Genomic DNA, 26,969 nt, shown 5'->3' with positions numbered 1-26,969 from the left:
AGGAGAGGATGAGGTAAGAGTCCAGCAGATGGAGATAAAGTCTGGCTGAGATGGTTTGGACATGGACAGAGGAGGGATGGAGAAGATCTGAGTGGAAGGATGGAGAAGATCTGAGTGGAAGGATGGAGAGGCTGGAGGTCTAGAAGACCACAGAGGTTTATGGATGGAGGGAGGAGATGGGAAGTTAGAAGGTGGGAGAGACTCTGCCGCTGTTTTTAAACATTTGGTTAAAAATCTATGTACTGCCAATTGCACTTGTTTTAATCACATTTGCACCTGTTTTTAGTTTATCTACTGTTTATCTACTGTTTTTTAATTTGTACTGCCAATTGTACTCGTTTTTAGCTTTATCCACCCCACTTGTAGTTTTTAATTTGATCTCATTCTTACTTGTTTCGAGTTGTATCTACTGCTTCCGTACTGTCTTTAATTTAATCTCATTTTCACCTCATTTCATCTCATTTTTAGTTTATCTCCTGTTTTTTAATTTGATCTAATTTCATTGTTGTGCTGTGCTCAGCTTTGCTTGTAAACTTGTCGACCCTGAAAATGAGGGAGACCTCAGTGGTCCTACAAGTATAAATAAAGGTTATTATTATTATTATTATTATTATTATTATTATTATTATTATTATTATTAACTGAGGCAGGTGTGTCTCCAGAAGGGAGCAACACAACGAAAAAAAACATTATTTTCCTCTTTGTTTCATGATTTTTAATCGTTTTGCAGTTTTATTTTTGCTTTTAAGCAGCGATTTTCCCCCTCAAGACAAACCGGGCTTTTATTTTGAAGGATCACTCTACTTCCGGTTTCTGGGCTTCCAACCGTGAACATCATTGCCGCTTTCCAAATGATGTTTTTGTCAGCCGTTTGCTCCCGTCCGAGACCGACATTTCACATCGTCATGAGGGTTTAAACGCCGCCTCATCGCTCCGCTTTGCCCGGTGAGTGAACCTCGGTGTCGCCGTGAATATTTTTATTTTCTTTGTTTTCACATCCATCACTGGCCGCAGCCTCGGCGGGCTAGCCGCTAGCCGCTAGCTAGCCGCATCGTCCCGGTTCAGCTTTCAAAGTAAACCCCAGTCCCCGGTTCGAATGGAAATGTTAGAATTCGTTTTAAAAAGGCGTATTGTAGTCCTAATTATTGTTATTATAACTCGCGAAAACGTTAACGCGGCTTTAAATACTGAGTTGTTTTTTTCCTGGCTTCAAAGTCTAACAGTATTCCGCTCATTATTCGTGATATTCGGCAACACGGTGGCCGGCGTTTGCGATTGTTCTCCTGAGCACTCAAGTGTTACTCTGTACATTTAAATGCCATTTTCTTGTATTTAGTAACGATTCTGTGGGCCGAACTTGACAGTTTGACACATCGGTTTCAAGAGTAGACAAATATGACCAGATGTGTTCGATACGCCTGGGCTTGGGCGAAAAAAAGTAGAAATGTTATAAGTCCCCAATGGGATTCTGTGCTGTGTTGTGAACGAACGTAGTCGCTCGCCGGTTTGCAGCTACATTGATCATGAGCTTATCATTTTATAATCACTCACGTCAAAACGCATTTTGTAAAAATCCCCGCGATTGTGTGCATGACGATTAAAAAGAAAAATTGGGGTTGGAGTGGGGTGGTGGTTTGGTCGTTTTATTTTGAAAGGTCAAGTTGCCGTTACCGTTCCTCCCGAGCGCACTTGTTTTGATATCAGCAGCGGCGGAGCACTGCGGCGGCGGATCCCCGGACTTCACCCGGTTAGACCCCCTCCCCTTCCCCGAAGGACCCCCTCCTCCTCCTCCTCCTCCATCCCTCCTTCCCCCGTCCACGTTCTCTCCGTTTCCTCGGAATGAATGCATATGTATATTTTCTCGCTGCATCGCATCCTCCGGGACAGACGGGTGAATGTGACCGAGTGACGGCCGCCTGCTGGGAGGGCAGCTGGTGGAGCCATCACATCGGGGAGGAGGAGGAGCCTGGAGAGGAGAAGGTTGGCACCATCATGCAGGGAAGTGTAACTGTGTGATCTTCATCGGCAGGGGGATGCGGTGTGGGCTCTGCGACTTCATCACATCCCTGCCAGCCAGCAGGCCAGGAGGAGGTGGAGAAGGAGGAGGTGGAGAAGGAGGAGGAGGTGGCGGCGGCGGCGGCGTCCTCCTGCTGACTGGAGGCGCTGAAATGTCGTGCGTTTGCCGGTGGAGCTGAGGAGGCCTGAGAGGTCGGATGGTGAGCCGCAGATAAGTGGGTCTTCTTCCACCGTGGTCCTCCTGCCCGCTGCAGACAATTTGTGGGAGTCTGTTAATAATTCACCAAGGGTAAGCTTGGACCTGAGATCGTGTCTTTTCTTTTTTTTTTTTTTTCTCGGTCGTGAACCCGTGAAGAAAGGCGGGTTCGAGTGGTGACGATGGCCGACAACGAGGACGCCGAGTTGTCCGAGTCCCTCCGGAAAGAGGACGGGTTCTCCAGCGAGCTGGAGGAGCCCGGCTCCAGCTTCAAGTCCAAAAGTCTGCCCGTGCTGAACAAAGCGGCGCCCCAGGAGGAAACGCTGCTGGGCGGCTCGCCGCGGATGTCCATCGCGGCCGAGGAGAGCGCCGAGTTCATCCAGCTGCCCTCCAACAGTGACTCTTTCCAGGCGGCGTCCCCGGTCAGGACCGGCTACCCGCCCAAGACCGGCAAGTCGGCGCTGAACAGGCCGAGCTCCTACATGGAGAACACGGCGATCCGCAGGAGCAAGAGCCTGGCCAGGAGGAAGCCGCCGGGCTTCTTCTCCACCAGGCTGGCCCGGGTCCGTCTGCCCAGCAGGAAGCACCTGGCGCTCATCCTGCAGGACTCTCGCTGCTTCCTGTTCTGCATGTGCTACCTGACGTTCATCCAGTCCCTCATGGTGTCGGGCTACCTCAGCAGCGTCATCACCACCATCGAGAAGCGCTACAGCCTGAGGAGCTCCGAGTCGGGCCTCCTCGTCAGCTGCTTCGACATCGGGAGTCTCCTGGTGGTCGTCTTCATCAGCTACTTCGGCGGACGGGGCCAGAGGCCTCGCTGGCTGGCGGTGGGCGGGGTTTTCATCGCGGTGGGCGCCGCGCTCTTCTCCCTACCGCACTTCATATCGCCCCCCTACCAGATCAAGGAGGTCAACTCCTCGTCGGCCAACGAGGGCCTGTGCATGAACAACAACAACAACAACTCCGGCGGCAGGGACCGCGTCGACATCACTTCCTGTCCCAGAGACCAGGAGGGCAACGAGCACAACCTGTACGTGGCGCTGTTCATTATCGCCCAGATCCTGGTGGGCATGGGCTCCACGCCCATCTACACCCTGGGGCCCACCTACCTGGACGACAACGTCAAGAAGGAGAACGCCTCGCTGTATCTGGGTAAGACGCCAGGAGGCGATCCGGGCTTCCTTCTGACCGTCTTATTTTGAAAATGCTCTTTTTTTGTTTGTTACTTTGTGCGGGACTTCCTGTCAGGCTCAGCGCAGCTTTAATTTGAGTTGCTCCTTCCGGGAAGCTCCGGCGCTTCCGGTGGAAGACGTCCGTTTTCGTCGTCTTCGCGTCTTCTCAACGGAGGCTAAGAAACACCAGAGAAAGACCGAACCCGGGCCGTTGGACCCCCAGCGACGGGAGAGTCCCTCGAACGTCACGTCGGCAAAAACGGGGAATGGCGGGTGTTGGCGTTCGAGGCGGATGTCCGTTCTCGTCCGTCTTGGATTCGCGTTTCGCGCTTTATGAAAAACATCTGTTTTTTCAGGCGACGTCGCCCAGGTGATGTCACCGCCTCGTGTCGGCCGGTGACATCATCTTGGCTGCATTATTTGGTGACCTTGCAGTAAAGAGATAACCTCTCTGAGACCAACAGTGAGGAGGCCGTTCTGTGTGGAGTTCCCATGTTCTCCCAGTGTCTCCCTGGGGTTCCTCCCACAGTCCAGAACATGCAGGAGGTCCAGCAGAGACCCCGAATTGTCCCGTTACGTGCGATTGAGTCAAGGAGTCGGTCACCAAGTATCATGTGGGCGTCATGTTGCTGGTGTTTTCTAGAGTAACCCCATGCAGGGGCGATGAGAGTAAAGGGACAATACTCTGTGGCCTTCTTCAGGGTCACCTCCTCCTCAGGATCTTTCCAAAACCTCAACGCCGACAATAAATTCAACTCAATTTTTTCAAAATTCTGAAACGGAATCCGAACCCACCCGCCGTCTGCGTGGGAAGGAAGTGAGAACATATTGCAGATTCCCGCAGCCTCGGGCAAACACATGGGTTCTGTGCCGCATCCGATTGATGTTCGCCGACTGTGGACCTTCCACCGGAGAAGGTCGGCACGCCGTTCTTGAGGGCGAGTCACGACCCGGAGAAGCTGGTTCCATCCCAGAAGCACTGGACCGTCCCTGCAGACGTCCGGAGGATCTTCCCGATCCCCCGGTCGCTTATCTGGACTTTCCTGCTACGTTTCCTGTGGTTTCTAACTCTTCATCGTCGGCGGACCTCCTTCCCCCTCAGCCGCCACCTTCTCCTGAACCTCTCATGGTCACATCACACACCTGCTCCTGAGATCCTTTGCATTATCTTCAGCCCAGAAGCGTCCCACGCAGGAGCAGTGGGTTCTGAAAGGGGCTGCAGAGTCGCAGAGTACATGGCCGGATTTGGATAGAAGAACTGGAGCTTTGATTGGCCGAGCGGCCCGTGAGCGCCGTGGCTCGGCCCGCCGGAACGCTCCGGAGTTCAGGTCCGCGTACCCAGAACCAGATGAGACTTTTGGACCCGGCGGTGGCCTGTAGGTCCAAGGATGAGATTCTGATTCTGTGCGTGGCTGTAACGACGGCACATCGTAGAACTCCTCGTCTCACCTAGAAGGGCGGTTTCACCGTGGAGATGAGACGAGACGTCGATGATCCCAGGATTTGGGAAACGGTTTATCGGCTTCATTGCCAGTTGATTGATCAGTTGATTGATTGGTTGTAACGCGGCCGTTCCACGATGATGCGCCGCTGCAGCGTCGGGGTGTAATAACGACCGTACAGAATTCGGGTGAGACAAGCGGCTTGTCTCATCGCTGATCATCCACACGTCCTCTTCATGTTCTCTGACGGTTCTTCCAGGCAGATTCGGTTTCATCCACTTCTACTCGTCGCTTCATTTTCATCGCTGGCTTCGGCAGAATGTCCCGTCCGCAGGATTTGGTCTCCTCGTCCTCTGATGAGGTCCAAAGGCGGCTCCGTGAGGCGGAGAAGAGGCGCTCTGCTGGAGCGGAACCGGGCCGAGCAGAACCTTCGGGTGTGAAGGACTTTCAGAAGCACTGAGGAGAACCAACGCTGCTGCCACGTCTTCTCTCGAAGCACAAGAAGACAGTTTGATGTAGGCTCGGCTCAGGTCGTGTTCCTGGTCCGTTGTTCACTTGGTAGAGCCTCAGTTTCCGCAGCCAGAAGGTCCCCGGTTGGATTCCCTCCCTGCGTGGAGTCTCCATGTTCTACCCGTGTCCAACATGGAGATGTTCATGAAGCTCAGCTCTCGCCCAATGACAGTGCAGATAAAGCCCGGCCTCTCCCTGTCTTGGATTAGCGTGGAAGAGAATGAATGAATGAATGTTCAAAAAGCCGCGTGTGACGGAGGAGGTGATGTTTCATAAGATGATCGGACATGTGCGGCGGAGGACCGCTGGTGCTGCTCTGGTTCTCCGTCTTCTTCGGAGCGGGAACATCGAGTTCCAACTGGATCCAGAACAATGGAAAGCTCTTTTTCTTTTACTCTGAAAACATCTGAAGGTCACCTGAGGGACAAACGCGTCGTGGTCGAGAACGCCGGAGGCCGGAGACGTGGAGGTTCCTCCCGTCGCCCACCTCCCCCTTTTTTTATTTTTTTTTGGAAGTTGTGACGAGACGGCGCTGTGTCAGCGGGTTGCCGTGACAACGCCGTCATCCCATAACATTTCATTGTGTCTTCCCTGGCCTGGCCTCTGCCGTGTGTGTGTGTGTGTGTGTGTGTGTGTGTGTGTGTGGTCACGTGATCCCGGGCTCCGCTCACACACTCGTCAGGAAGGGGGAGAAGAATCCTGGGAGCTTCTCCTGCATCTCGCCCAACGTGAGCAGGCCAGAACGAAACAAAAAAAAAAAAAAAGGTGGTGTTTCGCTCCTCGCGTTCCATCTCGCCTCGCCCGTCACCTGACGGTCGCCGTGGCGTCGCGTAACGCGGCTTCCCGCCAGCCCCGGCGAGGGTGGCGGCGTCGGGATGGGGGTTCCCTGCTCTCCTGCGAGATGAGGGATTATCCCTGCCGCCCGCCGGGCCGCTTCCAAAAGCCCTCAATCCCCGGCGCCGCCGAGCACCATCATCCCGGGGCCCGGACGCCTTTCCAGAACCCGTAATGGACGGCGAGGCGGCGGGCGAGGAAGCGGGCAGGACGTCCACCGCGGATCGCAGATGAAGACGAACGGGGAAAATGATTTGAGATAATCAGAGATTAACAGTAAACTGGGAATTTTGAAATCCGCCAGCCGACCCGCAGCCAAGATGGCGGCAAAGTGTGATTCGCGTCGTTTTTATTTCATACCGGAAAGGTTTGAGTCCCCTCGCCGTCCCGTGGGTTTGTCACGTGACCCAGCTGAGGATCAGCTGGTCTTAATCCTCCATGGCTGCCATGGAAACCTGATAGCGCCGATGTTCGAACCGTCGGGTTTCCCTCTCGCTCGTCTCCGAAACCGGCGGAGTTGAACCCGGCGCCCCCGGCCGAGGTTTTTCGCCGTCACCTGACTCGGTGTCCTTCCACCCAAGAATGTAAGACATTAATTCCCTCTAATTGGAGAAAGCTGGCCGCGGGCCCCGGCAGGACCCTCGCCGGGGGTCATATGACCCGCACACTCGGTCTTTTGTGTCTGGCTCCTAATACCGGATTAGCTCGATGTGAAGGAGTTATGTAAGGATCAGCGTAAGCTGGTGTGCTAATTAAGAAATTTTAAAAAATTGGGATATCCAAAGCTGACATACGGTAGCTCGAGCGTATTTCCCGCCTCAAACGGCCGGCGCCGAAGTTTGGCTTTTCCCACGAGCGGCCCGGAGGAGCGCAGGAGGATGATCCTCCAGCTGAGGCCCGGGTAGCGATCTCTGGGTTAATACCGGTTTAGAGCGCAGAAGGTGGGCGGTGGATTCGGTAACACGAGGTCCCTCCGTTCCCCTTTACTCCAGATCCTTAAAGGACTCCAGGCGCAAAACATGGCGGCTGAAATAATGCGTTATGTGTAAAGTGTCCGCCTCAGTTCGCCGACACTTTAGCGCCTGCTGGTGGCAGCAGAAGTACCGCAGTGTCAACAGCAGGAACAACCACAACTGTTCGATTCAAAGCGACTTTAGCTACTTCACGGTGCTGCTCATCAGGAAAGTCCCTGTTGGATGACACCAGCGGACAACTTTCTGGGAAATAACTCCATGTATCTATCATAAAGGGAAATAAGTGCAGTGTCCCCATATGAGGACATGACTTGTATGCTTGTAAAAAAAAAAGTGTTTTCATTTGTAGGTCTGAATCACAAGGAGACTTTAACCCCCCCCCTTTTCCCCTCCCCAGCCATCATGTACGTGATGGGGGCCCTGGGCCCGGCGGCCGGCTACCTGCTGGGCGGCGTCCTGATCGGCTTCTACGTCGACCCCAAGACCGCGGTGAGCATCGACCAGAGCGACCCCCGTTTCATCGGCAACTGGTGAGTCCGGCCGGGCCTCTCCCACACATTCCAAACTTCGTCCAACAGCTGAACCTCCACTTACGAGGACGTCCACTAGGGAGTTTTCCCAGATCAGATTACTTTGTGATCGGAGCCCGGATCCGAGTGAGCGTTCGATGCTCATGTTTCCGCCGCTGTCGGTGAAGCGCCACGCGCCGCCCAAACGTTGCTGTCATTGAGATACGTTGACGGAGAGCATCGTCTGTGAGAAGGCGGGAGACATTTACGGGGATTTGGTGCGGCGGGCTGCGGGAACGTGGCGTTCAAAGCTGGTCGGAGGCGGTTTGATGGTTTTAGAAAGAGGAGCGTCTTTACTCCGTCCATAAATGGAGTTTTGACATCAAGCGGAGCAAAGCTATATTACATGTGGTCGAAGGATAGACGACCAATGAAAGACTCCTCCGACCTCCTTCACCAGCATCTTCATCCCATCTTCAAGGTTACAACACTCAATAGAATCACTTTTATAATGGATTATTATATATTTGGCCAGTATTTGTTATCTATAAAATACATTTTTCCTATTTAGAAACTTAACACAACCAGGGGTCTGGAACAAATTGATAGCATTTACATTCATGTCACTGAGGAAATTGAGTTACGAGCTCAGTCAAGGAACCAATTCAAGCCTTAATTCAGGGTACGACTCTAGTACGTTCAATCATTTTAATTCAGCGCCCTTCTTTCCATCGTGTTTTGCCAGTTTAGATTTAAGTCATGCTTTTTCAGCTGAAAAGTGGCAAAAAGTGAAGGAAGGCTTTGGGCTGCGTTTGTGTCTTAAAAACCGCTTTGGACCCAACAATCCCCGTTTCACAAACGGATGACGCGGCGATCGGCTCGCTATTGACGTAGCGCCCGCCGCCACCTCCGTACGGATGGCGGCGGAACACGGAGGTGACGCGTCTGCGAGGCTCTCCTGGCCTGGAGAACATGCTGGCCTGCAGGTACTCGACAACATAAGCAATGACTCACCGGCCAAACGGCCAGGATCCTCCCACGGGGAGCGGAAGACGACGGTGAAGATGTGCATCATCTCACGATCTGTGCGTGTACTCGTGATTGTGTGTTTGTGTGTCCTTTGTGTAACCACACAAGATAGAAAGTCTCGGTCGGGTTGACGGGGCAACGCGGAAAAGACATGTGAATGGCTGCACCTCCCCTTTGCTCCACTAGGTGGCAGCATCGAGCGCCGAAGCCTCGCAGATCTGCAGGCCAGGAGAGAACGTTGCTAGAAATGCACTTTAAATGCCATTAAACTCATTTAAAAAAATGACCCCAAAAGAAGAAATAGGTAGAATTACTACATATATGTGGTTTTTTTTTTTTAAACGAGCATCCAAATTCTTAATATTCAGCCGTAAATGTAATCAAAATAAAGACAGTCGGTGAGAAATAATGAAGGAATGGTTGACGTTTGAGATCAGGAGATCCGAACATGGCTGACGCCGCTTCCTCCCGTGGACGCCGCCGCAGGTGGAGCGGCTTCCTGCTGTGCGCCGTGGCCATGCTGCTGGTCATCTTCCCCATGTGCACCTTCCCCAAGAAGCTGCCGCCGCGACACAAGAAGAAGAAGAGGAGGAAAAAGCTGAGCCTGGACGACATGTCCAGCGACGACGAGGTGCTGAAGGAGAAGAGCAACAACAAGAGCCAGGCCGTCTCCTCGTCCATGGGCTTCGGCAAGGACATCAAAGGTGGGCGGGGCCACGGTCACGTGACCTGGGCGACGCACTCGTCTTGCATTCACGGCCGGGATAGGCTCCGCCCCCCGCAACCGAGTGCAGGATGAGCGGCGTAGAGAACGAACGAATGACTAAAGGGAAGCGATTGTCTTTTCGTATCCCCCACCAGACCTGCCCAAGGCGGCCGTGAGGATCCTCAGCAACGTCACCTTCCTGTTCGTCAGCCTGTCCTACACGGCGGAGAGCGCCATCGTCACCGCCTTCATCACCTTCATCCCCAAGTTCATCGAGTCCCAGTTCGGCATCCCGGCGTCCAGCGCCAGCATCTACACGGGTCAGTGGAGCCGCCGGCCATCGATCCATCTGCAGAAATGGGCTGAGTGTGAGATCACCCTGGAACTTCTGCCCTCCAGGTATCATCATCGTGCCCAGCGCCGGCGTGGGCATCGTCCTGGGCGGCTACATCATCAAGAAGCTGAAGCTGGGAGCGCGAGAGTCGGCCAAGCTGGCCATGATCTGCAGCGGCGTGTCGCTGCTCTGCTTCTCCACGCTCTTCATCGTGGGCTGCGAGAGCATCAACCTGGGGGGCATCAACATCCCCTACACCACCGGGTGAGGGAGGAGCACCTCCGCTTGTCTTTTAGTCCTGAAACCGACAGAGTCACCTCAACATCTGCTGCCGATCGAGATGTTTGAATGAAGTACCATCAACAGAGGTTACAGAGAACAGATGGGAACCTGGAAGTCAGGCAGAAGTTATGGAAGAGGGTGAAAGTGATGGGATGGGAGGAGGTAGTCCATAAAGTTATGGGAGGAGATCCAGAGAGATGATGGGAGGAGGTCCAGAGAGATGATGGGAGGAGGTCCAGAGAGGTGATCGGAGGAGAGGAGGTAGTCCAGAAAGATACAAAAAGAAGTTCTCCGGGAAGGGCAGTTGCAGAGTCATGAAGCCAATCCTCCCTGTGAAGCTCACACCTTTCCTGAGCTTGAATGTTCTGATAATCTGTAGCCATAAACAGTCAAACTTACAAGATGTTGAGGGCATTCGTCCCAATGAGTGCACGTGTGTCACAGCTGCTGTGGAGATCTGGAACTGAGACTTCACAACAAAGTTCTTTGGGAATTTCACTGATGGGCACCTCTCCCAAATATGGAGCCTTTTGCCCACCTGCACCCTCAACGTCCAAGCTATCGTGGATGAAATGGGTACTTGGATAGATAGTCTTCATGAAAAGGAGCTGAAATTGTAGTCACCTGAGACCCAGTGACTAGAAGATAGATGCAGTTCACTCCTGACACTTTGACAGTAGCCGTGCATTTCTGATCCATAAGGCCATTGGGGAGTGGGGACTGGATCTCTGTCGAAGAAGCCTCAGTCGGAGTTCTGGCTTTGGGGCTTCCCTGTTGCCCTCCAGCCCTTGATAGTCCCACATCAAGCCTGCTCTTCCCAGGCTTATGATTTCCCATTGAACTCCTTCCATTTCCTTTCAGGTAGTTCAGGATTTGGCTCATCAGTGCAAGGCGGGGCCATGTGGCCATCCTTGCTGCACCTGAAACTGTAGCCTCTGCTGGGCTTCTTTGTGAGGTTCAAGTCTCCTGAAATCTTGTCCCAAGCAAGGGTTTTGGTTTTTGGCTTTTAGTTTTTGCTGGATTTGACAAGGACATGTGCTATCATTCAATGCCGCTTGAAGTGAAGCCATCTGAGTTTGTAACTGTGCCAGTTGCTTTTCATCTGCACTGTCACAAAATCAATCTCCCCAGTATCAGTCCTCCACTGAGTGAACGTTGGCTTTGGGATAGCTGAAGTGTCGTATCATTGACGGTCCTTCTGGGAACCCAACAAGAGAAGCATGTCAGAGAACGGGAGTTGGTTCTTTTTCTTCTGCTTGAGTTCCAGACCGGTAAGCAAGGCATTATTCCAACAGCCACGGCAAACGGCTTCTGGGGCTACAGGTCCGATTCGGCAGCGCAAATGCCCCCTTTTCACAACTTTACTCAGGACAGTCTGCAGTCACTGCAAGTGTCTGGACGGTTTGTCACCGCAGTTCCGATTGGTGTTTAAGGACACTCGCAAGAAGTTCATCTCCATCAGCAGTGTCGTAAGCTGAATCTGGGAGACTGAGATGGTCTTGTGGTGATACTTGTGGTCCCGGATCCCTCGCAGTGTTGTCAGCAGAAGACCTTCCATTAACTTCCTGACTGTGTGCTTGTCAGACACCGGTATCAGTGAGGAGGAAGTCTACATTGCCGCACCAGGTGTCCTAGTCAGACTCGGAGCAAGGAGGTGGAACTCTTCCAGAAGAAAGGTCTAACTTGGGACCGCCTTGATAGGACAAAGGTGGCTCACTGTTCTTGACCATGTGCTCCACTACTATTATTTGGATTTCAGGAGGGTCGAAAGGCTCAGTGACGGAGCTGTGGCCTGAGTGCCTCTAAGCCAATGATATCGGTATCACTTTCACCGCAGGGGTGGAGTATCAGGGGCGGGTGCTTTAGCTGGCTTCTAGAGTTCAGTGAGTTTCTCAAAATCAGCTCCACTAAGTCTTGAAATGTCCTTGTGTTCAGCTAAGTAAGAGTCCCTTAAGCTTGAACTTTTGCCACACGATTCCGAGAGAAGTTGAACGTTGTGGGTTATATCTGGATTACTGCGAGGTCTTGGGCGGGGCAAAGAGCCACCAAAAAATGCAATGGGCCAACCTGACGTGAACTATCTCCAGTCACTTTGATTCTGTCAGTTCAACCAAATGCAAGAAAGAAGTCCATGACATCACTGTCAACCACTTAATCCATGTTGTAAGCTCTCTTACCGCCGCTAAGTGCTTAAAAAGTAATATATACACGGTATTATGGAAGCAATGAACAGTCAAAAAAGAAGCAAACCTTCTTCTGGCCACCGCCGCACTTTTTTTGTGTCGCATTTTTTTGGGCCAATATTAGGAAAAGCACCAAACATCTGTCTGGGTTGAAGGGGAGGTAGACTTCAGTAGGATCAGGGTCTGAAGTCCTCTCTGGAAAGGGTTCAAGTCTTGATCGTACGCTCAGGTCACACTGCATCCACAATCAGACTCAGACTCACGAGGTCCAGGTTCTCCAGTGGTCGAAGAGAAGAACTACCTACGCAAAGTATTGACTTATTTGTACCTTTTCTCATCGCTGTTGTGATTGTCCTCCTGTTTTTGGAGAGTTCATCTTTTAGTCTGCTAGCATCATGCCGGTGGTGACGAGCCAAAACAAGCTCACTCCTCGGAGTCACTCACTTCGGCTGACGCTCAAGTTGGACGTCCAGCTGGGACGTCTTCTAATTAGTAACACTATATGTAAACTAAGATCTAGAGCTTAGGTTGCTTCACAGCTGATCCAGGAGGGGAAGGATTCTTCTTCCTGGGGACTCTGATGGGTGGAAGAGAAACCAGGTCATGATCTTTTGGTATTTAGTCACCTTCAACTCATGAAGGTTACAGCTGGGAGGAGGTCCAGGAGGTGATAGGAGGAGGTCCAGGAGGTGGGGGGAGAAGGTCCAGGAGGTGATAGGAGGAGGTCCAGGAGGTGATAGGAGGAGGTCCAGGAGGTGATGGGAGGAGGTCCAGGAGGTGATAGGAGGAGGTCCAGGAGGTGGGGGAAAGGTCCAGGAGGTGATAGGAGGAGGTCCAGGAGGTGATGGGAGGAGGTCCAGGAGGTGGGGGAAAGGTCCAGGAGGTGATAGGTGGAGGTCCAGTAGGTGATAGGTGGAGGTCCAGGAGGTGATGGGAGGAGGTTCAGGAGGTGATAGGAGGAGGTCCAGGAGGTGGGGGGAGGAGGTTCAGGAGGTGGGGGAAAGGTCCAGGAGGTGATAGGTGGAGGTCCAGGAGCTGATAGGAGGAGGTCCAGGAGGTGATGGGAGGAGGTCCAGGAGGTGGGGGGAGGAGGTTCAGGAGGTGATGGGAGGAGGTCCAGGAGGTGATGGGAGGAGGTCCAGGAGGTGGGGGAAAGGTCCAGGAGGTGATAGGTGGAGGTCCAGGAGGTGATAGGAGGAGGTCCAGGAGGTGATGGGAGGGGGTCCAGGAGGTGATGGGAGGGGGTCCAGGAGGTGATGGGAGGAGGTCCAGGATGGAGACATCCGCTCTTTGTATTTGACAGCAAATGAAAATGTCCAAGAGCTGGGAGGCTGAGCTCCCAGCTCACTTGTCTCTCCTTCTGAGCACGCTCAGTGGCGATGCAGGCAGAGTGTTTATGTGTTTATGTGTGTGTGTGTGTGTGTGTGTGTGTGTGTGTGTGTGTGTGATCTTCTCCTCCTCCAGGCCGACGCTCACCATGACCCAGAGGAACCTGACCGGCGGCTGCAACGTGAACTGCGGCTGCAGGATCCATGAATACGCTCCCGTGTGCGGCTCTGACGGCATCACCTACTTCAACCCCTGCCTGGCCGGCTGCAGCAGCGCCGCCAACGACAGCGCCGGGGTGAGCGGCCCGTTACCACGGCGACACGCCGCCACGGCGACGGCGTCTCACCCCTCCCCCCCTCCTCCTCCGCAGGTGAGGAACTACTCGGACTGCGCCTGCGTCCAGAGCCGGCAGGTCATCACGCCGTCGTCGGGCGGGCCGGGGAGCAACCAGCTGCACCTGGTGATCGTGAAGACCTACCTGAACGAGAACGGGTTCGCCGTGGCCGGGAAGTGCGACCGCACCTGCAGCACCCTCATCCCCTTCCTGGTCTTCCTCTTCATCGTCACGCTCATCACCGCCTGCGAGCAGCCCTCCGCCATCATCGTCACACTCCGGTACACACACACACACACACACACACACACACACATTACATCTGGCAGACGCTTTTATCCAAAGCGACTTACAATAGAGGACATAAGGACTGCAAATACACTTGCAAATACAAGATGCACAGGAAATATACAGAACAGTAAGCTTGGTTTTTTTTTTGTTTTTGTTTTTTGACAAAGACGTACACACACACACACACACACACACACACACACTGCATAGCCTAACTTGGTGCCTAACCTGATCTGGGGCATCAGCGCAGTAAAAAGTCCTGAAAGAGGACAGTTTTTACCTGTTTCTTGAAGGTTGAGAGAGATGATGCTGGTCTTGTTGCTTCCGGAAGTTTGTTCCACCACTGAGGGAGTAGAACTGAGAACAGTTTTGCCTGAGATCGCTTGGAGCGAGCAGAAGGTACTGCTGGTAGGTTTGTAACACACACGCGCCGATGTTCTGAAGGTCCAGCGCCGGTCGGGATCTTCTGGAAGTCCAGCTGGTCCGGCACTGGTCAGTTTCTGAAGGCCCCGCCGGTCAGGTCCTAGTCGGGTTCTTCTGAACATGTAGCCGGTCCTTTACCGATCAGGTTCCCAGGAAGGTCCGGCTTGTCCAGTTCTGGTTGAGTTCTGAAGGTCCAGCCGGTCAGGTTAACCCGAAGATCCGGTGAGGAGGCGGCTCCTGAAGTTCTTGGTTCTTCTGCGTTGCAGGTCGGTGGCGGAGCAGGAGCGTCCGTTCGCTCTGGGGGTGCAGTTTGTTCTCCTCAGGACTCTGGGTGAGTCCGACCTCCGACCTCCATCACCTTCTCGGGAGGAACCGCCGTCCCCTCATCATGCTCCTCTTCTTCTCCCCAGCCTACATCCCGACGCCCATCTACTTCGGCGCCGTCATCGACACCACGTGCATGCTGTGGCAGCAGGACTGCGGCGTGCACGGCTCGTGCTGGGAGTACGACGTCACGTCCCTGCGCTTCGTGTACTTCGGCCTGGCCGCCAGCCTCAAGTTCCTGGGCTTCCTGTTCATCTTCCTGACCTGGTACTCCATCAAGTACAAGGAGGAGCGCGTGGAGCGCTGGCTGAAGCGCCACCTGTCGCCCGCCGACACGGTGGGCAGCCTGGTTTGCCACCCGGGCGGCCACAAGGGTCACGCCCGCACGCGCTCCTGCCCCGTCAACATCCCGCGCAGCGACCCCGCCGCGCTGCACGCCAACGCGGGGCCGCGCGCCGGCGCCCTCAACCGGGGCGTCAGCACCCAGAGTTGCCCCGGCAACGAACTCAAAGCAATAACCCCGCCCCCTCCCGCGGCGGCGTCGCCGGCGCCCACCGCGTCGCCGCCCACGCCGGCCCGTTCGCTGGAACGGGTGTCGGTGCGAGTCTGAGGAAAGGAGGCCGGGCCGGGCGCGCTTTCATTCCCCGCCCGCTTCGGCGACAAGCGGCGCCGCCGACCCCCGGTCGCCAGGACAAGAAGAAGCGGCGTGTTTGCTCCGGACGCCGGCCCCACGACCCCCGCAGGACGCCGAGTGACGGCCGAGGGTTCGACTCCTCACTTGATTTCATTGGTAAAAGTAGAAAAGGAGTGTTTTCGGAACGTTCAAGAAATCGCCGGAACCTGAAAAGACAAAGGAATCCTCCCGCACGGGCCGGCGCCACGACGGGAGGCGACCGGAGCCCGTCGGGGGAAAGAGACGCCATATTTGTAGTTCCCATCGGCCCCCGGGACTACAAGAGTCCGTCGGTGGAAAGAGACGCCATATTTGTAGTTCCCATCGGCCGCCGGGACTACAAGCGCCGTCGCCCCGGCGGTCCCGCCCGAGCGGACGCGAACCGCGGCCGTGAGGCCCCGCCCCCTTCCCCGTCGCCCCGGCAACATGTGCCTTCTGTCTCGGCGGTCTTCACATGTACAGCGAAACGCACAAACTCACCGGACGTCACCTTCGCACCAGTACCTCCTCCTCCTCCCAGAGACGGGACTCCTGGAAACCCATGTCTTGGTGCTACGTCTGCAGAGACGGGCCACCGCCTCTCCTCCTGCTGTCGGACCACATTCGAGAATTTAAAGAGAAGATACAAACCCTTGCGAGGCGGCCGGCAGGTTACCGTGGTGACGCATCCCTTACTGGCGCCGGGCCTTTAAAAAAGAAAACAAAAACAGAAAAAAACACACACACACAAAAACCCTTGCGTCGCACAGTGACACTCAGTGTTACGGCTGGAAGTCGGATTGTTTCGGCTTGGACCTGCACCCGTCGTGCTAATATCACACACACACACACACACACACACACACACACACACACACACACACACACACACACACACACACACACACACACACACACACACCTCCTTGGGACTTGATAAGTAGTTTAACCTGGAAACAAAAGAACACAAGCTGCATTTTCTGGAGCGGATTCTGGGAGCCGGGTGGGGGTGTAATAGTGAAGAAAGAAGTAGTGTTTAAAATTAGAATAATTTTAAGTTTTTATAATTCACAACCTTTTTCCTCCATTGGATGGTAGAGATGGAAAAAAAAAGAAAAGAAATAGAGCAAGAAAGAATCGGCTTTTAATCAGCAATAAATCAGATTCAGCCATAATCATTAGATATTCTATGTGTGTGTGTGCTGTGTGTATGCGTGTCTGTGTGTGTGTGCGTGTCTGTGTGTGTGTGTGTGTGCGTGTCTGTGTCTGTGTGTGTGTGTGTGTGTGTGTGCGTGCCATGTCAGCGCTATCATCATCTTCGGTTCAGTTCCTTTGCTTTTCCCGTCGAGGACTCTGAGCCTACTTCTGAGTTTTCAAACTTCAAGGAAATAAATGTAAAAAAAAAACGAAGCCTTTTATATTTATATAAAAGTATATAAATGAGCCAATGAGCTGCCGTCCCCTCGCTCTCGTCCAGGTGGTTCCAGCACCTTCCACCAGAAGAACCCCAGAGGTCACCTCTGCTCCAGACCCAGGGCGTCATTCTGACTCCGGCCACTAGGGGGCAGCAGTGAGCCCGATGGAAATTGTTATTTATTAGCTTTTCTAAACACGTTTTTACCGTGACAGAATCACTACAGCCGTCGGAAAGTTGAAGCGGGCGGGGCTGATGAGTTTGAAAAGAGAAGATGCATGAAACATCCAGTGAGGCGTTTGAAGACACGCAGATGGACAGTAATTCCTGGACGGAGGAGAAGCTCTGTGTCAGCAGATGTTCACACCTTCCCTGCAAATTCTCCAAGTCCAAGGGGAGCAGCAGGAGATGGATCTGCGCTCACAGAGAAACTACCGCCATATTGTTTCTGTCAGGAGCCTACGAGGACTTCCGGAAGGGTTTCCTGGTCGAGGAGCTCCGAAGTTCACACCTGGAACTGAATGTTTTTTGTCCCGCCGAGAACAAATCGCGGTGGACCGCGAGACCGAAACAAAAACATCTACTCGTCCTTTCTCGTATCATCGGCATTTCTCCGTCTCGCCGCCCTGAGATGGGCCTTCTGGCTGCTAAATAATCAAATTCCCAACAGTTGATTTGACGACGTCCTGCCGTCACCTTCATATCTAGAAGAAAAAAAAGAAAAAAATCTTGATCATAATGCTTTTCATCTTCAAACTGGAGATGATTCTTATTAGTTTCAATGATTCTCGTCTCGGAGGTTCTTCCGGCAGGACGGTGAGAGAAGCTCTCTTCCGATTTCTGGATCGACAACTTCAGTGATCTCGGATTCTAGAAAAATACCGAGATGGTCAACTGAAAATCCAGCAAACCGGGGGATTGAGATCTTTTATTTCTAAATCCGGGATTGGAAGTTTCTCCTCAGTGCAGACGCTAATGAAAGTGAAAATCGTCTGCTCTCCTGAATCAACAGCTTATTTTTCGCATTTTAACGTGAAAATAACCCTAATCACGAAAAAAAAAAAAAAAAAAAAAAAACTCTTAGAAAAACAATTGCAGAAGAAAAATCTTAAAAAAAACAAAAACATTTTTGAGAAGATGTTTCCTGACAAACGGGAAACCTGATGTGGAATTTTTGTTTCTCGTTTTAAAGAAGTTTATTGAGAGAAAACACACACATGGTGTTCTGTGCCACGGTTCCACCAAACCCGAACCCGACGGGCTTCACACAGAAACGGCCCGGATGTGATTCTTCTTTTGTTGTGTTTTTTTTAATTCTTCTTCTCAGTATTGTATTTATTTAAGACGAGCCGTGTTCATGACTGACGGGAGCTAAAATGTAGATTTGTGAGAACACTGTTTACAAAGGCCTTGGATACTTGACCTGTCAGTACAAATGTGAAATAAATAAAGAAACAGTGTTATAAACACCTGCTGATCCCTATTTCCTTTTTTTGCAGGAGGTACTTCTGGTAAAATGTTTTTTTTTTTTTCTTCTTTTTTTTTTTTAAGAAAGGTCAAAGTCAAAGCAGTTAAATCTGCAAAAATAATCTCTTTTTAATGTAAGGATCCAGAAAACGAGAATATTTAAAACAAACAGAGTAAAATGGCTGACATGCTAATTGCTAGCTGCTAACTAGCAGCGATCCCCAATCCATAGCTGCCAGATTGGGCAAAATTTTTTTGTTTATTGTTTTAAACATTAAACACTCATTTTCAATATTTTGGAGCAATATGAATTAATATGAATGAATTAATAAATTGAATAGTTGTATTTTTTATTCAATATTCTATGTGTGGCATTTTCAGTGGTAAATAATCTTATTCTTTATTAATTGGCTTGATTGGTGTTTTTTCTTTCTTTTGTTTGATGCATTTTGGAAGATTTGTGGGCTTTTGGCGTGTTTTCCTGATACTTATGGTTGTAGTCAGTATTTGGCTGTTTTTGTGATTGAAGTGCCGGGTTTTAAGTCGTAAATTGGGCTGAAAACTGTCGGTGTATCTGGCGATGCTAAGCTAACCAGACGGCGCTATCCTGCTTCCGGACGTTCGGACCATTTCGACGCCCAAACGGGTCCAAAACTGGACAGACCCAAACAAAACCACCGCAAACTGCTTGGACTTTAAGGAACACCGGTGAGATGTAAGTATTTACATTATGGTGCTCGTTTTCCGAGTTTCCCTGCCGCTAAAATAGTTAGCATACTCGCTAACTATTAGCATACTCGCATTTCCCCTGCGCCTAGCTCATACTGGAAATACCCGGAGTCACCGGGTAACTCTCGCCGAGCACATTAAAAAACAATGTAAAAAAAATTACACATTTTAAAGTAAAAAAAAAACTCAAAACATGATCTGTTGTTTAACTATGAATTGATGTTTTGTGTCTGCACTAAATTAATGAGGGATTTAATGTGGCCCTTTAGCGCCCTCTAGTGGCAGCTTGATGGAGGTTCATAAACACGGCACTCATTTAACAGTTGATGTATTTGAGGAAAAAGCCAAATATCTCATTTAGTGCAACCAGAAAAAAACACACAATGTGGTTTTTCACATTTTAATATTGATTTACAAGCTTTTCATGCAGATACAGGGTACAAACGTGCCATCCAGCGTCACACGCGCTGCCGGTGCTACAGAATCTACGGCTCAGTTTGAGGACGCGGCTCTTTCTCAGGAGGACCATCTGTGATGGTCTCCACCGTCCACCTGGATCCTTCGTCTCCTCTATCAGAGGCCCTGCTGTCTCTCAAGGTGCGTTCAGGCAAAAATACACAATTCTCTCAGTGCTGCATTCAGGGGCACAAGCACAGATAGTTCGCTGTTGTTTTCTCACATTTTTTAAGTCATTCCAGTAGTTTTGAATTTTATTCCATGATAAAGTCTTTGATTTTTGAGTGATATTTTCTGTAAACAGGATTAACTGGAGAAGTTAAAAAGTTAACAGGGAGTTGGCGAAAAAGAATTATAGATAAATAAATTAGAAAAGGTAAACAAAAGATATTGCGGTACATAGCTTACGTGTTTTTTTTAAACATCCTACATTTTAAAATAAAAGACATTACAGTAAGACATTTGACATGTCGATCCTTTTGTTGTCCAGCTCATCTTCCTTTTTTTTTTTTTTTATGTTTATAAATCGACTTAAATTTCTCCGAACCCCGAGCGTTTTTCCGATTTCTCTTTCAAAACCCAGTCGGTAAAAGTTCCTTCCCGTTCCGACAGGACTGGTGGTTTTTAGTTTGTTTTCCCAGAAGTAAAGAAAAGAATAACACACCTTGGACGTGTGTGTGTGTGTGTGTGTGTGTGTGTGTGTGTGTGTGTGTGTGTAGACGCCTTTGCTGCCTCCTCCTGCCCGGAGAATCGGGTAAACGTTTCCTCCGAGTGATTTAAAACCCCAAAGTTCAAAGTTCAACCATGTGTATGTGTGTGTGTGTGTGTGTGTGTGTTTCCCAGGTCCACCAGCAGGGGGCGCCGGTGCTCCAGAGAAGATCAGCACCGCTGAAATGGCAGGAAGTCTTAAGGCGGGGTTTCCTCTCGGGACGAGGACGCAGACGGACGGACGGACGGAGCCGTCAGTCCAGCAGATGTTCAACGCTTCCCGTTTTCTCCTCCGGCTCCTCGTCGGACTCTGAAAGCAGAGGAAGGAAAAACCAGACACCTTTCGGACGGTTTTTCCAGGTTTCTCTCCCGTCTTCAGTTTGTGGCGACTTGTCTGAGGTTCAGACTCGGCGGCTTCAGTCCGACTCACAGGACTGCTCATGTCTCCTTGTCTCCTTGTCTCCTGCTTCCTATCTCCTCTTCTTCTGTCCTCATCTCCTATTCTCAAGTCTTTCCTTGTTTCCTTTCCTCCTGTCTCCTTATTGCCTTGTCTCCCCATCTCCTTGTCTGCTAGTGTCCTTCTCCTCTTGTCTCCTATCTCCTCGTCTCCTATCTCCTCTTGTCTCCTTATCTCCTCGTCTCCTTATCTCCTCGTCTCCTTATCTCCTCGTCTCCTATCTCCTCGTCTCCTATCTCCTCGTCTCCTATCTCCTATCTCCTCGTCTCCTTATCTCCTCGTCTCCTATCTCCTCGTCTCCTATCTCCTCGTCTCCTTATCTCCTCGTCTCCTATCTCCTCGTCTCCTATCTCCTCGTCTCCTATCTCCTCGTCTCCTATCTCCTCGTCTCCTTATCTCCTCGTCTCCTATCTCCTCGTCTCCTATCTCCTCGTCTCCTTATCTCCTCGTCTCCTATCTCCTCGTCTCCTATCTCCTCGTCTCCTCGTCTCCTATCTCCTCGTCTCCTATCTCCTCGTCTCCTTATCTCCTCGTCTCCTATCTCCTCGTCTCCTTATCTCCTCGTCTCCTTATCTCCTCGTCTCCTATCTCCTCGTCTCCTATCTCCTCGTCTCCTATCTCCTATCTCCTCGTCTCCTATCTCCTCGTCTCCTATCTCCTCGTCTCCTATCTCCTCGTCTCCTTATCTCCTCGTCTCCTATCTCCTCGTCTCCTATCTCCTCGTCTCCTATCTCCTCGTCTCCTTATCTCCTCGTCTCCTATCTCCTCGTCTCCTATCTCCTCGTCTCCTTATCTCCTCGTCTCCTATCTCCTCGTCTCCTATCTCCTCGTCTCCTATCTCCTCGTCTCCTTATCTCCTCGTCTCCTATCTCCTCGTCTCCTATCTCCTCGTCTCCTATCTCCTCAAGCCCCTTTGGTCTTCACATTCACACAGACTCTGAAGCTGCCGCCTTTTTTGGAACCCTTTAGTTTGAAATCTTTTTATTTACCATCTTTCCTTTTCAAACTGGCAGAGGTCCCGCTACTCGTGTCTGTGTGTGTGTGTGTGTGTGTGTGTGTCTGTGCGTGTGTGTGTGTGTGTGTGTGTGCAGACCTGCGATGGACTCGGGTGGCGAGTAGAACTGTCCATCAGACAGTGGGCCGGGGCCCATCAGGGGGGCGCGCTCGGTGGCGTCCATAAACGACTGGAACCCTGAGATGTCACACACACACACACACACACACACACACACACACACACACACACACACACACACACACACACACACACACACACACACACACACACACACACACACACACATTATAAAATCCATTCCTTGATTTCTTGGTTATTTCATCAAAGCGAGGTGAGACGTACGTGTGTGTGTGTGTGTATGTGTGTGTGTGTGTGTGTGTGTGTGTGTGTGTGTTGGTCCTCACGGTTCTCGGCCTCGGCCTCCTGAGGCAGAACCTTGAAGTCTAGCAGCCATGTTTCTATCCAGGCCAGGATGAAGGAGATGATGGGCAGCAGGTAGCCGAAAGCCCCCTGAGAAAGCAGCTACACACACACACACACACACACACACACACACACACACACACACACACACACACACACACACACACACACACACACACACACACACACACACACACACACACACACACACACACACACACACACACACACACACACACACAGACACAGTTCCGTTACCCTGCTGATTTTTGATTTTCACCTCATCTTACCTGTGATTCTTCTCACTTCACAGGTCAGCACAGAGTAGAAGCAGGTGGACCAGCCAGCAGACCATAAACAGTCGCCATGGAGACGATCACGTGACCCCACTTACACCCCCCCCCCCACCCCCCCCGCTGACGCCCCGAAAGGTATCTCACCTTGGACAAGATGACCTTGACGATGAGGAAGGCACAGCTGACTGCAGTGGTGATCTGAGGAGGACACACCGGTTAGTGTGTGTGTGTGTGTGTGTGTGTGTGTGTGTGTGTGTGTGTGTGTGTGTGTGTGTGTGTGTGTGTGTGTGTGTGTGTGTGTAGGAACACTCATGGCTGATAAATTAATATAATATATATAATATAATAAATATTATAACTTCTCATCAAAGTGCAGTGCAAACAAGAACATGAATAATGTGAATTAATAAATGTTTAATTTACATTTTTTTAATTTTGTTCATTCTATTCCCATCGGCTGTTAAATAAGAAATGTAAACCAAGATTAAAATCGATAAATATGTCGTCCTGGATCCCGTGTGGACCTCCTGTTCCTCTCAGCGGACCAGAACGTACCGCGATGGCCCACCAGTGACGGAGGCGGCAGACGGCGTACGCCAGGATGAGGGAGGCGAACCTGAAGACCGCCAGCAGCTGGGGAGGAGGAGGAGAAGGTGGAGAAGAAGGTGGAGAAGCAACGGTAGGAGGAGGAGAAGGTGGAGATCACTTTCATGACATCTAACTTCTTTCCATTTTTTATTTTGAGGTCAATACTTCATGTCATTAACCAGCAGATGGGGCTGTGGAGATCCCTGGGATAGTGTGTGTGTGTGTGTGTGTGTGTGTGTGTGTGTGTGTTCTCTTACGAAGATATCGAAGAAGGAGGCCCGGTAGTCGTAGTGACGAACCTCCTGGTCGAGCTGCTGCTGGATGCCGCCGTTGACCTGCAGATCACATGACCATCGCCGTTAGCTTCCACCTGGTCACCTTCTGAGCGTGCGATCATCGGCGACACACACACACACACACGGGCCTTCTTTTATCGATCGCTTTTGGATCAATGGATCTCCTGACAGGGACGGACGCTGCTTTCCGTGTCATCGCCGCGTCCGACCTGTTTTGTTTACAGGACGTTCGGCCGCTTACGTTGAGCTCGATGATCCACAGCAGGGTGATGAAGAGAAGGTCAAAGGTGACGAAGAGGCAGAAGGTCCTCCTCACGTCCGAGATGCTCCTCTTCTCCCCGAACTCGTACGACTCCACGCGCGCCGACAAGGGCGTGGTGTTGTTGGCCCCCCGGCCCGTCAGCCGCGAGTCAGCACTGCTGCTGCAGCGGCTGTCCATCTCTGGCCCGCGGGGCCTCCCGAGGGGGCGGGGCCTCCCGAGGGGGCGGGGCCTCCCGAGGGTCGATGTGGAAACGACCCGCTTTCACGCTTCAGCGGCGGCCCGGCGGCCTTTCTGCGTCCCCGGCGACAAACATGGCGGGACCTGCGGGAGAGAAGGGAGGACAGGTAAGTGGCCCCCGATCGTCCCTGACACGAAAACAAACCCGAGAGAGCTACATGCTAGCTAGCATGTAGCCTTCTGTGCCACAGATGGAGCGGCGGGTCACCGTCATCTGGACGTCCTTCATTGCTAATGTGTTTAGCGTCGCTAGAAAGCACCTCCTCTGTTTGGTTCTGTTTGAATCCCCCCTGGGATTGGATGTCCCACCAAGCATTTGACCTATCAGGGGTGTCCAGGAAGTGACACGGCCTCTGGAGTTTGTGTCAGATATTTTATCGATTAACGACAGTTTTGATGATCAGTGGATTACGTGCTGACGCCTCTGTGAGAATGTTTGCCGGCTTCATTTGCGCCCATAGAAAACTGGTGCAGTGGATAAAGCCGACCCGCTAAGAACACTAAAACAAAAACTAAATACTCAACAAAAATGAAGATTTTTGTTTTACGTGGAGTTCGTCAATTTAGGGGGAAAAAATACATTTCATTTTTAACAGGTCGCCTCACAATCCAGTCCATCAATTGTTTTCACGGCGACTCCAGTTGATGACAACTTTCAAGGGGAAATAGTTCAGACTAATATGTTTACCAGAGCATTTTATTCTAAGGGAAACATCGATACGTGCAAATGACATCTCATGTCATGATTTAAATGTTTTTTCTTGTCTATTATTCATTTACAAGAAGCAGAGGTCCTGGTGTGACGTCTTCCTAACTTTGCGTCACCGGTTTGATTGACATGTTGGGCTTCACCGGAAGCTCCGCCTCCTCGCACTGCTGCAGGTTTCGGTAACAAGTAGATAAATAAGACTTATTTAAAAAACACGATTCATTTAAAATAGATAAATACAAAAAGAAATCCTATAATCGTGCCAACTTCAAGAGAATGCTGCGATATAAAATTTAGAAAATAATCACCTCTTGGCCGATTTTACCGGAAGTGCCTCTGCAATGTTGCTCCGTTTTCTACGTGTTTGAACTGGTTTCTTTGCGAAATCTTGCAGGAAACGTGAAAGTGCTGCGAATTCGGACAGTGACTCCTCCATAGCACTTATCGATCCTTCTAGAGTCACTAATAATCGAAAGCAGCTAGTAAATAAATCGGAGAGTGGTTGGGGGAACCCCCTATTTATCTTTCCGGGCATGTTTTGGGGCTAATTCAACGGTAACACCGTCAGCGGACGTGACACCGAAAATGGACGGTTTACCAAAATTCTCCGCGTCTCTATCAACGCGGACACGTTTTTAAAGCGGCGTGTTTTACCTGTAAACAGTCTCTTCCTATCGGTAAACAGTGAGCCGGTGTTGAGGGTCCTCTCTGTCAGTCAACCAGCCTTCAGTTCCTGCGCCTGACGAGTCATCCGCTTCCTCTTCCGGCCTCCGGAAGAGGGACCCGGATGTGGGCCGGCGCAAAGGATCATGGGATTTGTAGTTCCGGGAACGCTCGGCGCAGACAGGTAAACCGTCACTGACGACATTAATACAATTAAGAATTCTAATAATAATCATAGATTTTATTTAGTTAACAGTCATCAACACTCACATTGTGCAGGCATATGCATATACACAAAATACATATTTCGAAGAAACAATGAAAATAAAAACAATAAAAATGACCAAAAAAACAAACAGACAGTACCACGATAGCTTTTAAAGCCTTTATGGTCAAAGAGATATTAAGATATTCTAAACATTTGTGTAAAAAAACAAGACTTTTATAAAATAGCGTGTTGAATTGACTGGATCGGAATCAGAAATTGCATGTTTCCAGATGCTCCATACAGAAAGAAATAACATAAGATGAGATGAACAGAAATAGGTAAAGATAATTAACTACAAGTAGTGTCTGAGTTTAGATAAATAATGTGTTTTATATACATTCATTAATACATAAACGGGAACATTTACAAATACATACATGTGTGAAAGAATCTGATGGCACCAGGCAGGAATCATCTCCTATATCATTCATTTAGACAGCAGGGTTGTAGGAATTTGTCGCTGAAGCTGCTATCAAGCTTGTCCGGTGTCGTCTGGAGGGGGTGGTAGGCATCGTCCATGACTGCCGGCATTCTGTCCACGAACACCTCCAGCAGACCACAGCAAAGAGGACGGTACTTGCAACAATAGACTGATGAACTACCTGGAGCATGCTGTGACATACATTGGAACTGTCTTATAACGAGCAATGACCTCTTTTTGGTCCCCTGACCTAAAGACCTTGTTCTATGCATTGAAAAGGCCCTTCAGATGACCTCTTTTGTGGGGATGTGAAACCCAACATAGTGTCTGTACATGAAACCCATGAACCTGCACTCCCGGCCTCCCTCTGGTACCTGACGAGAGCTTCCAATCTGCCCGTTTTATCTCTCGAGAACCTTGCGCTTCCAGCTGTGACTGCAGGGATGCAGAGTTTGAACCTCTTCTGTTTAACCTGGCGATCTCCTCCACCAGCTTAGGCCATTTAAAATTATTTCAAAGGCACACAAGTTTAAAATTACGAAAAGGCAAATAAACGAGGGAAACCAAGGAGCTGTTACAACAGGCTGAAGATAGCATACCAGGCTCCTGCTAGCACAACAGGCTGCCGCTAACACAACAGGCTCCTGCTAGCACAACAGGCTGAAGCTAGAACAACAGGCTGAAGCTAGCACAACAAGCTCCTGCGAGCACAATAGCTGCTGCTAGCACAACAGACTCCTGCTAGCACAACAGGCTGCTGCTAACACAAGCTCCTGCTAGCACCACAGCTTCCGCTAGCACAACAGGCTGAAGCTAGCACAACAGGCTGAAGCTAGCACAACAAGCTCCTACTAGCACAATAGCTTCCGCAAGCACAACAGGTTCCTGCTAGCACAACAGGCTCCTGCTAGCGCAACAGGCTGCTGCTAACACAAGCTCCTGCTAGCACCACAGCTTCCACTAGCACAACAGGCTCCTGCTAGCACAACAGTTGCCATCTTTGAAAGAAACTGTGAT

At 50.9% G+C, this 26,969-nt stretch overlaps 2 protein-coding genes across 5 annotated transcripts; one reads left to right on the top strand and one right to left on the bottom strand.

Annotated features, from left to right (window-relative positions):
• The first annotated feature begins 759 nt into the window (after nucleotides 1–759).
• On the top strand, nucleotides 760–18,419 carry LOC147219392 (solute carrier organic anion transporter family member 5A1-like). Of its 4 annotated transcripts, none has more exons than XM_086172176.1 (11): nucleotides 760–945; nucleotides 2,030–2,216; nucleotides 2,372–3,364; nucleotides 7,542–7,674; nucleotides 9,169–9,386; nucleotides 9,544–9,708; nucleotides 9,788–9,986; nucleotides 13,652–13,811; nucleotides 13,887–14,131; nucleotides 14,831–14,895; nucleotides 14,975–18,419. In XM_086172176.1, the coding sequence occupies exons 3-11, from the start codon at nucleotides 2,395–2,397 to the stop codon at nucleotides 15,496–15,498; spliced, it is 2,679 nt and encodes an 892-aa protein (XP_086028302.1). In that variant the 5' UTR covers nucleotides 760–945; nucleotides 2,030–2,216; nucleotides 2,372–2,394; the 3' UTR covers nucleotides 15,499–18,419. The 4 variants fall into 4 exon arrangements, with proteins under 4 accessions (XP_086028302.1, XP_086028301.1, XP_086028299.1 ...); XM_086172175.1 differs by having other exon boundaries at nucleotides 2,030–2,231; XM_086172173.1 differs by having other exon boundaries at nucleotides 2,030–3,364.
• Nucleotides 18,420–19,536: 1,117 nt separating this feature from the next.
• On the bottom strand, nucleotides 19,537–25,379 carry stard3nl (STARD3 N-terminal like). The gene is made up of 8 exons (XM_086172732.1): nucleotides 25,255–25,379; nucleotides 23,634–23,975; nucleotides 23,354–23,431; nucleotides 23,064–23,141; nucleotides 22,653–22,706; nucleotides 22,194–22,311; nucleotides 21,865–21,963; nucleotides 19,537–20,624 (listed from the first exon to the last, which is right to left on the bottom strand). Exons 2-8 carry the CDS (start codon nucleotides 23,829–23,831, stop codon nucleotides 20,569–20,571), a joined length of 681 nt encoding a protein of 226 aa, XP_086028858.1. The 5' UTR covers nucleotides 23,832–23,975; nucleotides 25,255–25,379; the 3' UTR covers nucleotides 19,537–20,568.
• Between the last annotated feature and the right edge of the window lie 1,590 nt (nucleotides 25,380–26,969).

This window comes from Fistularia commersonii, chromosome 25, assembly GCF_037954325.1.
Source record: "Fistularia commersonii isolate RoL2024-O1a breed Wild chromosome 25, RoL_Fcom_v1.0, whole genome shotgun sequence".
Lineage (NCBI taxonomy): Eukaryota > Metazoa > Chordata > Actinopteri > Syngnathiformes > Fistulariidae > Fistularia > Fistularia commersonii.
The sequence above is the reverse complement of the archived record's forward strand: the minus strand, read 5'-3'. Positions and strand labels throughout refer to the sequence as shown.